Source organism: Talpa occidentalis, unplaced genomic scaffold (assembly GCF_014898055.3).
Source record: "Talpa occidentalis isolate TD23 unplaced genomic scaffold, MPIMG_talOcc4v2.1 talOcc4.10, whole genome shotgun sequence".
In the NCBI taxonomy this organism is placed as follows: Eukaryota; Metazoa; Chordata; class Mammalia; order Eulipotyphla; family Talpidae; genus Talpa; species Talpa occidentalis.
Window position 1 is genome coordinate 32,360,093 of NW_023600993.1, and position 11,817 is coordinate 32,371,909.

Consider the following 11,817-nt stretch of genomic DNA (forward strand, 5'->3'; position numbering starts at 1 on the left):
TTAATTTAGCCAAAAGATGATTAATAAACTCCTGAAATGTGCTGCTGGGTTGCAACCATGGCCAAGACCCCTGGTCCCCGTCCTGATGGAGTTAGTGGGCAGAGAAAAGTCCCTACAGATTTAACTCCTTAGATGTTTGCTGAGGGGATGCCTTATAAGTGCACCCATCAGCCCCTCACCCCAAATTACCCTTAGGCCCTTCAACACACTTTGAACTTTCCAAGTTAAGATAAGCCTTTGATTAATGAAGTAGATTCTCTTCCAAAGTCATTCTTCTAGAATGACTTTCCCAATATGGACGGATGGCTCAGGAGGGAGGAGAGCAAGGTTATGAATCTAGCTTTACAGATACAGATCCAGATGTAGAGGATACAGCAAAACTCATTTATTCTCTTCCAGGCTCTGCGTTAAACACTCAGAATGTGAGAGCAAACAAGAGGGAATCCTGACTTGGCCCTCTCTTGGGCCCCTGTAATAAATTCATCTTGGCCTTTTCTCTCTTGCAGACATCAGAGCCTGTGGACTGCGGCCTCTCTTCCACGGGTTTTCCCTCTAGGCCCGGGGACGGCAGGCATAGCGCCTGTCCTGGGACCCAGAAGGACGCAGGCGTGCTCCTGTCCTCTGGAACTCAGCTTTGGAGGGTTAGAATACACACACACACACACACACACACACACACACACACACACACACACACATACACACAGAGGTCCATAGAAAAAGAGCACTGGAGACCTCTTCTAAATCACCCAGCTCTGATTCCACCCACAAGGAGAGAAACTGAGCAAAGAACACAAACCCCCAAATGGGGCCCTCCTTCCAAGGAATGAACCTGACCGAGAAGACAGCAAAAAGAATTCCATTTGTCTCAGCAACTTTGAGACATGAGAAGTTCTCTCTACTACTTGCCAGCATCTGCCTGCCTTCCCAGCCTCACATCTCTCTGAAAATTCTAAAGTCGCTCTTCCAGAATTTGATGTCACCGAAGCACCCCCACCTCTTCGGAGCACAGGGGGCCAGAGGGGAGAGGGAAGAGCACCTCAGCGGTGACTTTCGCCCCTTTCTTCCCTCACCTCCTCCCCACTCCCTTCACCCCACCAGCCTGACCCAACCATCTGGGGGTACGCAGTGTGTGCGGGGGTGCTCTTACCTGGTGAAGGAACAGCTGGAGCCCCGGGAAGGCAGAGGTACAGCTTCTTCCTCGTCCAGAGCTCGCGCAGAGGTGCTCACTCCCCGAAGGTCTCCCTGGCCCCCAGCACCCAGAAAGTCCACGAGCATTTTCTTCCCAGTATTGGCCCTGTCTTCTCTGTCACCAATTGCCAATTTAGAGAGAGAAGCAAGAGCCCAGAGCATTTGGCGGATTCTTAGTTATGTACTATTTTAGACACAAAGCTCTGCGAATGTCAGGGAACTTCATGGCTCACTCATACTTCAAGGTTGCTGAATCAACCTGTGCTTTCGTTCTTAGTGCTCACGAACTCCATCTTCATACTTGATGTTCTTTTCAAATCCACCTGCATCTCACACATCACTTGTTCTGTGTGAGCAGTGATGGTGGGCATGTGTCTGGGGAGGCCCAGCCTGTTGGAGAGAGTCACTGTGGACTATGACGAGAAACATAGAAAAGAGAATTCAGTCTCCATTAACGTGTGGCTGTGATTTCCCCCAGAACAAACATTACAGAGAAGTTTTGTCCTAATGACAACAGGGAATCAACTGGGGTCTCTGTGACAGAAGGAGGAGGTTGTGGACTGCAGCTTCCATCGCACAGTCATTCCCTAGATGCCCTTCGGCCACCAGGCACAGCACCTGGCCCTGGAACCCAGAGGGGATGCCATCCTGCTGTCATCGAAGGCTCTCCCATCACCTGGCGGACAAGACTCCATCTGTGAGTTTTGCTAAAAATATAACATTTTGTTTAGGCTTTTCAAAGTCTCCCCTCAGCTCTCACTGTTAAGATGAAATGTATTAATGGCCGTGTCAAAATAAGTCTTACTGGATTTGACTCTGTGATCTTCCAGCATTATTCTGCTCCCAGCCAGGTTTCTTTCTAAAGTAGTACCATCCAATAGAGCTTTTGGGGTGATGGGCCTCTGTGGCCTTCTCTGTGCTGTCTACTACGGCGACGACAAGCTACGTGTGGCCAGGGAGCACTTGAAATGTGGCCGGTGTCACCGAGACACTAGTCACATCTTATTAACTTATATTTAAAGAGACATATGTGGCCAGTAAACACTGTATGGGACAGTGCGGCTTTAGGGGTTCAGTTGCATCTGTCAAGGCCAAAAAGGGTGACGTTGTGATGGACAGTGTTGGGGTAACCATCCCAAACAGGCCTGTGCAGAGAGCCGCACCCAAAGAAACCTTGCGAATGCACACATCGCACAAGCCTGGAACTCTCCTCAGAACTCTCCAATTCCCCATCCCCGGCAGCGGCTGTGCTGTCTAGGAAAGAAATGATTCTCAGATGATCAGTCTGTAGGTGCATCTGCAGAGGGCATGGGCGTCCCTTAGTCCCTTAGTTCTTGACTTCTCATTTCGGTTTGCAAATGATCAGCTCTGCTGATTGCTGGAAGCTGCAGCTGTGACTCCCCACCCTCCAGGGCCACCCTCCAGTGACAAAACAGGCAGGGGTGGCTTAGTTTCCTCTCTGGTTACTTACCGGTGGCTGCAGGCGCAGAGATCACAGAACCTGCTCCTCATACCAGGCAGAGCCAGCCGGCCCGCCGCGAGACACAGGCTGGGGCGTCTTCTCCTGGAGCCGCAGGCACTGCTCTCCACGTGAGTACTGCCCAGCCCTTCCTCCCTGCCCAGGGTCACCTGTGCCCGCAGGTGTGTGCTCTCACCACGGCTTCTAAATCCCCGGCTCTTGTTCCCTTGTTCAATGGTCAGGAGGAACAGGTGCTTTGTAGGCGCTGTCAGGGAGGCAGAGGTGAATTAAGTGGGGCCCTGCCCGGGTTTCCAGAATGAGTAATAAGACTCCCACACACACATGTGAATCGTAGCTCAGGGCAGTTTGAATCTCCAAGGAGGGAAAAGCAAGGTGCTAGGGGTAGCTGGTTAGGGGCTGGGAAAGTGAACCCCCGAAGTTTTGGGCATCATTCTTTGTAGTTGTGAAAAATGGGAAAAAGTGAACTTTGCAGCAAGAGGTGATGGGTTAAGAGAACTATGGGGGAATCTGGATGATGGAATTATACCCCCAGTCAAGCTGCGATTTCAGCACTTCAAGGTTGGGAGTTTCCTCATTCCAGTATCTGCCTGTGGCTCTGAAGCCCCTTCTCCGGCACTCCTCTCACAAGCTCACACCGGGAGCCTCAGGGCCCAGCGCAGCTCCTGCCGGGCAGGGTAGCGGGCACTTGGCTCAGGGTTGGGAAGCAGATGCCTGATAGACAGCTCAGAGCCCCTACATTTGTGCAGGGTGAAAAAACAAAGCTACCCCAAAATGCAAAAGATGATTTACCTCTATGGAGCAAATTGGACAAAGATCAGCATAAGGATCCGCTGTTAGTTGTCTGTGTCCAATTCAGGGCGCTACCATGAGCTTCAGAAGCTAGGGTGTGGGGAGTTGCCACACCCAGAGCAGCTTCAGGCAGATTTTCACATTGGTTATTAAAGAATTGTAGTGAATACAAAAATAATGGTTGGCTAGTAATGGATTCCAGGCTACCTTTTCTAACTGGTATTCTCCACTAGGATCCTGCACACACCTCACTTTCTGGCTTTCATGCCTTGTTGATATGTTTCCTTGACCTGCAGTAAGATTCTGTCTCCTTGTATGTCCCCATACTCTTCAGCCTTCAAGGGCCAGCAAAAAATATCACCTCCTCAATGAAGCCCTCCTGAATTTTCCCAGTGTTGGAGACATGACTTCCTTCTCTCAATTCCCAGAGCATCTCACGGCATTTACCGTGGATGGGATTTGCAATGTAGATGTAGCCATTGTACTTGAACATGAACTCCTTGAGGACCATGTCTGGTTCACTGTGTAAGCCACGCAAGTGTGTGAAGTGTCAAGACCCATTGAACGCACTGTGAGCTGAGGGTGGCAGCATGTCCCCTAGTGCTCACACAGCGCTCTGCCTACCTGCCAAGAGAATCCAGAACAGCAATGCTCTTGGCCTTGGTAAGGAGCCCTTGGAGCAGGTGGGGCTAAGCCCTCCACTTTACAGGTGAGGACCCAAGTCTCAGTGAGGGCATGTCATGCCTCGCCAGGGTCCCCCAGGCACTAAGGGCTGAGCCCAGGGACAGATGGGGGCTTTTGCTTCTGCTCCGTAGATCCCCCTACCTCAACCCAGAAGGCTTTCCAGATTTGGGCGGCCACAGTGCCCATAACGAGGCCACACTGACACCGGCGTGAGATTTGGGTCAGTGATGAGTCACCTGCTACTGTGCTCCCAAGAGACGGTTGAGACGTTTCTCCGCTTCAGTACGTTTTGTTGTCTGCGGGTTTTTCTGTCCTTCTTTATGGGCAAAGAAGAAAATGAAAGCAAGCTCTCAGACCTTACAGTTTGTGGAGCAAAATATTCAAAATATCATCCGATGCTGAGAGGACAAGAGTAAATAAATTAAAGGCCGTTGGCAGTGTCTTTAGGTCGTAGGTTCAGGGGGAGCGAGCTTCATTTTTTATTCTTGGGCTCTCTCCAAATTTTCCACAAGCCAGAAACCTATGTATAATGGAAGGAAGATAAACCCTCAAAAAACCTGTTACAGGATTTCAAAATTATAAAAAGCAGACATAGCGGATTTTGTCAGCAGGCTGTGCTTTTCAGCGCTGCCCACTTTCCAGGGCCGCTGGCAGGTCCTGACTTCTACTTTCGGACGAGTTCTGCTAAGGGGTGTGCACATGGAAGAGCGCTGGGCCTTCTTGTCTTAGTCTTTTCAAAAAGAAGCTGACAAGTTGTTTTTAAGATTGTTTTGAAAATTTCACACACAAGGTAAAATATTTCAACACTTTACAAAACCTAAAGGGGAAAAATGAGTCTCACTTTCTGCTTGGGGAAAAATGAGTCTCACTTTCTGCTTGTGATCAGGCTCCATCTCCATCCAGAAAATGTTTCAGTCCTGACCAGCAGTGAGATGTCTGATCTTTTACACATTTTTAAAAAGATCTCATAACATAATCTTTTACACTTTGCATTTTTACCTAATAATTGTGGTGCCCTCTTTGTATCTCTCTGATGCCCATTTTATTCTATTTATGGGCAGCATGTGGTTTGTTAATAGATATAGGTGTACTTATTATATGATAAATAGGCATAAATAATATAATGGAAAGTACCAATGGCTGAGTATTTAGGTTTCCTCTAGCTTCATTCTCTGCCAAAAAAAAAATTAATATGCCGTGATATGTGTTTCTCTGTGCATCTTTGTTTTTTTGGTGAAAGAACCAGGAGAGTTATTCCTGCAAGAGGAATTGCTGATTCACAGCTGTTGAGAATTTTGTAAGTTTGGACAGATATGGCCTCCAAAAAGGTCACCCGCTTACACTCTCCACCCCAGGTAGAGGCTTATTCTGCAAACCCTTACCAAGTTTGGAGAATATCTGTCCCTGTCCTAAACCTTGCAATCACCCACTACGCCCAACGTCAGTCTCTTCTGTCTTTGAGAATTTGTTTTCGCAGCTACAATCTGATTCATATTCATTCTTTTCATGCAAGTGAAACAGGAGGTGACATGGTCCAAGAAGTGTTTTCCAATTTAAGTCTCAAAAGTCAATCTCCATATTGCCCAAGTTGAGATAAAATAAGATTGAGTTGGATCTTCTAAACTCCACTGGACATTTAAAAATTTTTTTTTGTCTTTTTTAGAGTTTGATTCAGAAAAATACCTGGAGAAAGAGAATGATAAAATCAATGGTGGAATATATGATTTGGGGGGAGATCCTTCAAGATGGTGACTATGCTATTCCTCATCATATGCACACCCACTAATTTCTAATTCCTTATTCCTTCTGTGTTTATTAGTTGGCACCATAAGAAGAGCTTTCTCTTTCCACCTTTAATTATTAATTCATCTATTTTTACCAGTATAGATTCATGGGTCCTCATTTAATTGAATGTGCTGAAATTATTACCGCCATTATCTAGCTTGGTGCTCAAATTGCCACAGCGTTGCCTGCCGGGAATCTCATGAAGCGGATGTCACAAGTCCTAGAGATCTTTCTGGGCATCTCCTTGCTTTCTGCTGCAAAAATCACGTCCAGGTTCAGCTTCTCATTTCCCTGCCCTGCTCTGGGGCCAGACATTTCTCTAAGGAGTCCTGGTTCTTTTTAGTGGAGAAAGGTATTTAGAAACATCGGGTGTAGGGTTCATTCTTAGTCATTCCATGTCACTGTTTTGGGGTCCCTTGGCGGACGGGGCCAGGAAATATGTTTATGACACATACATACAAATGCGCACACACACACACACAAATTACCCCCCCCTCCCCTCCCCTTCCCTGATTTGGCTGCCTTTCTCCTTACCTGCTAACAGTCAGATATGACTCTGAGGAGTGAGGAGAACCAGAAAATTTTCATCAGGTCTTGCTTTTTTTCTTTTGTCACTTTAACTGTTTTGTTGTGGTCCAGCTACAATAAGCTACAAATATTTGAGCTGCGGAGTAGATCACAGAATGTGAAATCATTTTGCAATCAGTATCAAGAACATACTCACACCCCAGAATCTTCTTCATGGAAGGTTGCACCCTCCTGCGCTGCCCTGCCCTTCTCTCTCTTACCAGGAAATCACTGCTCTGCTTTCATTCACTATGGACTAGTTTGCATTTTCTAGAATTTTGTGTAAGTGGAATCACACTGCATGTACTCTTTGAATTCTGGCTTCTTAGCATCATAATCCTGAGATTCATTCGCATGGCTGTGTGTATAGCCACCCGTTTCTAGTCCATTGCATGGCTTTCCACAGTCTGCTGGTCCAGTCACTATCCCAACAGACTGGCTTGTTTCCAGTCATTGACTACTACACGTAAGCCTGCTTTCGTGTCTGAACACTTACATATCGGTCCTTGGTGACCGCAGATTTGCATCATTCTTCTTATGTAAATACTTCAGAGCAGGAAGGCTAGATCACACGGGGAGTGTAGGCTTAACTTTTTAAGCATCTGACAAAATAGTTTTCCAAGGTGGTTGTACCACATGCTATGACTGAAAACCACTGTATTTTCAGAAAAGCAGCGTGAGTCATGATGTGCTTTGGAAAGGAAGCCAACAGATCAGGGTTGGATTTCTGGAGGAGAAAGTTTTCTTCTGGAACCTTGGGCTGTGGCGCCTCTCATGCATCTTTGAAACATACTTTCTAAAGGTTTGAGAGAAAATGCCAAACTTCAAGACACCTTCCTTGAAGGGAACAAGGTTGTTGTTCCTGGGTCACGTAGGGTAGGGTTTTAAAGAGATTCAAAAATGAAAACAGCAGCTGAGATTTACTCAGTCGGTTTGGAGGTCCTTTGAATTAGGAAACTAACTGCCATTTCTTTGGTAAACAAAGCTAAGGCTTCCTTTCCATGCTGGATTTAGGGGACAGAGAAAGTAGGGTCTATTTTTCTGCCTGCAGCTTGTAAATGGAGCCTCCGGCAGGTGCTGGGCTGCTAGGCCCCTTGGGGAGAGGGCCTCCCTCCTGCCAACGCCTCCACCCCCAGCTCTTGCCACTGGTTGCCCAGAGGCACTTCCCCTGTAGAGTATGGGCCCAGAATGTTCCCAAATCCACTGCTGTCCTGCCATTTTTCGGAGTCCCTTGATTGACCATATGAGTTGAGAGGGAGTGGTGGTCAGCAAATCAGACCCTGAAGGAGGAGCGGAGTCAAGGGAAAAGGAGCTAATATAAAAAGGACACACTGGGGAAAATGTTCAAGCTCAAAGGACACTCAAAGGAGAGATTTTTTTTCCATTTCTGTTTATATTCAAGATGATTTTGAGCTCCAGGATATTTGACTTCTCATAAGTATAACACAGACTCTAACTCTTGCGTGGGTTTTTTTTTTATTCATGAGAACAAACAGTTTTAACAATTTATCTCCACCTTTACATGGTTGTTGGTGTTCATTTATAAGCCAGACCTCCTTTTGATTTTTGCCCTCTCTTTCTAGAAGTAAGTTTGCATCTGATCCATCATGACAGACACGGAAATCATGGTGAGTATCCCCTGCTCCCCAGGCCCATCCAGTGCACTTTTGTCTTGCCTCTTCTGGGGCTGGGGAAGGATTTCTTCCTGTGGGTTCCTAGTGTTAGATCTGCAGGGCAGCGCCCCTCGCAGGGCACAGGATGCCCATGAGGAGGGCTTTACACACACGAAGAAGGGCCAGGATGCCTTGGGGTGGGTTTGTTGTGAAGACAGAGGAGAATGCTACTTTGGATTTCATTATAGATGAATAATTAATTAAAACTTATTTTAAAATAATTGAAAAATAATAAATGAACAGAAGTATTTATTTATTAACATTATGAATAGGTAAGGTCTTTAACTAGGATGCACTAACTTTAACTTGTTCCATGTATCTGCTCTGAAATGCAGATAAATAAGGCAGAATCCATTTCATGTGTTTTTTAAAAACCACAGTAAACTTCATTAGTTGTTTTTTACCAAACATGTAGCCTTTACAAAAGACACACGGTAGTATATAGTTCTCTGAAAGAGACAAAGAGGTTAACAAAAATTGGTGGTTAAAGTCATCCAGGGAATCATTTGTGGTTTTATAACCAAATGTAATCAATTACATCCAATTCCGGTGCTTCTTCGATAGTCATAAATGCCTCACCAAATATCTGAGGGTTTTAATTTTGCTTTTCTCAGAGGGAAAGTCTGGGTTTTACGTGTACACAGTTGTAGTGACGCCTCCTTAGAGGCGCCGACACACTGCCCTTCACAGCACCTCGAGTCTCTATGGTGTGTGGAGAGCGGTGACTGCAATCGCTGAGGTCAAGCACATCACTGATGACATGCCAGCGATGCTAAGTATTGCACGTATTGTTATAGAGCCATGACAACTAAAAATGTACTAATTTGGACCTGGTGAAGTAAGGAGGCGAATCTCTTTTTTTCCTGACCGGATGCCCCCTGTTGTGCTGGGAACAGAGCAAGGCTGGGACAGAGCCAGGGGAGTGTTGGAGACTGTCAGTCATTCTGTATTCTCAGTTGGAATCTTGGGAACTTCTAAACTCAGGGAGGCAACCCCAGAGAAGAAAACGCACCCCAATAATGACCTTCTGTGATTAGGTGTCTAGCACCTCCTCCATCAGAAAAAGTCAGGAGCTCTGAGGTGTGGACTCACACATTCGTTGGGAAATAGCCATGACGTCCCAGTAGCCACTTCTCTGAGGACGTGTTATGGAGTGGTCACCGCCCAGGGGTCACATTCCTTCAGCCTCCCAGAGAAGGCAGAGCTGCGTTTATAGACAAGGAAATTGAGATGGGAGAGTGGCCTGAGGGCTCCAGGTCTGCAGCTAAGTGGAGGAGGACCCCTGGAGGGGGTGCTCACTGCTCAGGCTTCACTGGGCTGCCTGCTGGGGTCAAATGCAAAGGCTCCCTGTTGCAGCTCACTGCTTCCTCAAGTGTGGGGACGAAGTGTATTAGCAGCTGCTCACAGTGGATTGACCTCCCTTCCTCCATCTCCCTCTCCCATCCCACCTCCTTTTGTGGGGAGGGCACAGCCTTTCTGGACAGTCTTCACCCTCTGCCCTGCCTTCGTCCCAGAGATGGGAATGGTGCCAGGCCTGGAGCTGGTGGAGACTTACCAGAGATAACAGGGATCAGTAAAGAGGGGGCCCAGAAAGCTCTGAGACCTTCTTCTGCCAACCCTTGATGCTTAGGGCTGCTATTTCTGAGCCCAAAGTCTCCTGCAGGGAGCAGACACACGGGCACAGGAGCCACAGCCTGAAGGTGAGAGCTCTGCGGGACTTGCCCTGGCTGTGTGCTGCGGTTTGCCCCTGTTCTAACCGAGGAAGCCGCAGGCATCCTCTGGAGGTGAAGGTGGGGCACCCAACAGCTGTCGTGACTGGGCTTCCTGAGGTGGGGCTCAGGGGCCTGGCACCCCAGCTGGAGGCTCAGATTTGGTGTGGCCACTACGAGCATCAGAACATGGAGAGCAGGGCTTTGGGTCAGGAGGGACTAAAGGTGCCCCCTTGACCTCCCCCTAGTATCGGAGGGCTTTGGGCAGCCCCTCCTATTCCCCCGGGTCTGTCTCCTACCCCGCAGTTCCTATGATCTCAACATCATGTAAAACCCCATTGAGGTTTCAAATAAAATGTCCAGAGTCAAAACAAAAACCTGCATGGCCTCTGGCCTCTCATATTGTTCTCAACGTAATGGCATCCTGGGTTTCCTTACAGAGTCCCATGCCCGATGAGTTTATGTACAGCTTTGCAGCCACTGCGGATGACTACATGAACGACACCACCAGCTACTTCTGCCATAAAGACCACATCAGGCAGTTTGCAAGCAAAACTCTCCCACCCATCTACTGGATCGTGTTCTTAATCGGTACCCTGGGCAACAGCCTGGTCGCCCTCGTCTACTGGTACTGCACGAGAGTGAAGACCATGACCGACATGTTCCTTCTGAATCTGGCCATCGCCGACCTGCTCTTTCTTTCCACTCTTCCCTTCTGGGCCATTGGCCTTGACGGGTGGATATTCCAAACCTTCACGTGCAAAGTGGTCAACAGCATGTACAAGATGAACTTCTACAGCTGCGTGCTGCTGATCATGTGCATCAGCGTGGACCGGTACATCGCCATTGCTCGGGCTATGAAGGCACAGAACTGGAAGAAGAAAAGACTTCTCTACAGCAAAATGGTTTGCTTTGCTGTCTGGGTGTTAGCGACTCTGCTCTGCATTCCAGAAATCATGTACAGCCAAATCAAGGAGCAATCCGACACTTTCATTTGCACCATGGTCTACCCTGGGGATGAGAGCACCAAGCTGAAGTCAGCTGTCTTGACCCTGAAGGTCATCCTGGGGTTCCTCCTTCCCTTTGTGGTCATGGCTTGCTGCTACACCCTCATCATTCACACTCTGATACAAGCCAAGAAGTCATCCAAGCACAAGGCCCTCAAGGTCACCATCTCTGTCCTCACCGTCTTCTTCCTATCTCAGTTCCCTTACAACTGTGTTCTGGCGGTGCAGGCCATCGATGTCCACTTTGGCTTCATTTCCAGCTGTGCTGCTTCCATCCGGATCGACATCAGCCTCCACGTCACTCAGACCATTGCCTTTTTCCACAGTTGCCTGAACCCTGTTCTCTACGTTTTCGTGGGTGAGAGATTCCGCCGGGATCTTGTGAAAACCCTGAAGAAACTGGGCTGCATTAGCCAGGCTCAGTGGGTCTCTTTTACCCGGAGAGAGGGCAGCTTCAGGCTGTCATCCACGTTGCTGGAGACAACCTCGGGAGCGCTCTCCCTGTGAGGGGTCTCCGCGCTCATGTGGCTGGTCCTTTTGGAAGTAACGAGAAATAGAGATGCAGCTTCCACACTGATGAGACCAAGGAAAACCCAAGGAAATGAAAAGAAGTAAAAAAAGAAAACAAACAAACAAACAAACAAAAAAAAACCTCAGATGGGCCTGGAGTTCAACATTTGTATTTCTAGTCAGAGCTGTCAAGCCCTCCGGCCACCTCAGCTGCCTGCTGAGCCCTGAGGATAGTATGCTGCAGTACCTGCCTTTTTCAAAGAAAGACTAACGTCACTGCGGCCGCTGGCTGAGCACTTTGCTTAAGCATTAATATAACCGACTCTAGCAGAGGCTTTCATTTTCTCAAGACACTGTGAACTGCTGTGTTTCTGGTTCCAATGTCACCCATTCCAAAAGCGGTCATAGAAACATCGACGACC

The 11,817-nt window shown here is 47.9% G+C and overlaps 1 protein-coding gene across 1 annotated transcript; it reads left to right on the plus strand.

Moving 5' to 3' along the window:
* Positions 1 to 8,099: 8,099 nt before the first annotated feature.
* Positions 8,100 to 11,465, plus strand: CCR9 (C-C motif chemokine receptor 9). Its single transcript, XM_037520238.1, has 2 exons — positions 8,100 to 8,124; positions 10,319 to 11,465. Exons 1-2 carry the CDS (start codon positions 8,104 to 8,106, stop codon positions 11,390 to 11,392), a joined length of 1,095 nt encoding a protein of 364 aa, XP_037376135.1. The 5' UTR covers positions 8,100 to 8,103; the 3' UTR covers positions 11,393 to 11,465.
* Positions 11,466 to 11,817: the final 352 nt, after the last annotated feature.

Excerpts from the sequence above, each read along its gene's own strand:
- CCR9 (XM_037520238.1), top strand. The coding sequence starts at position 8,104 with ATGACAGACACGGAAATCATG. Across the intron at positions 8,125-10,318 it reads TGACAGACACGGAAATCATG|AGTCCCATGCCCGATGAGTT; the intron begins GTGAGTATCCCC and ends GTTTCCTTACAG.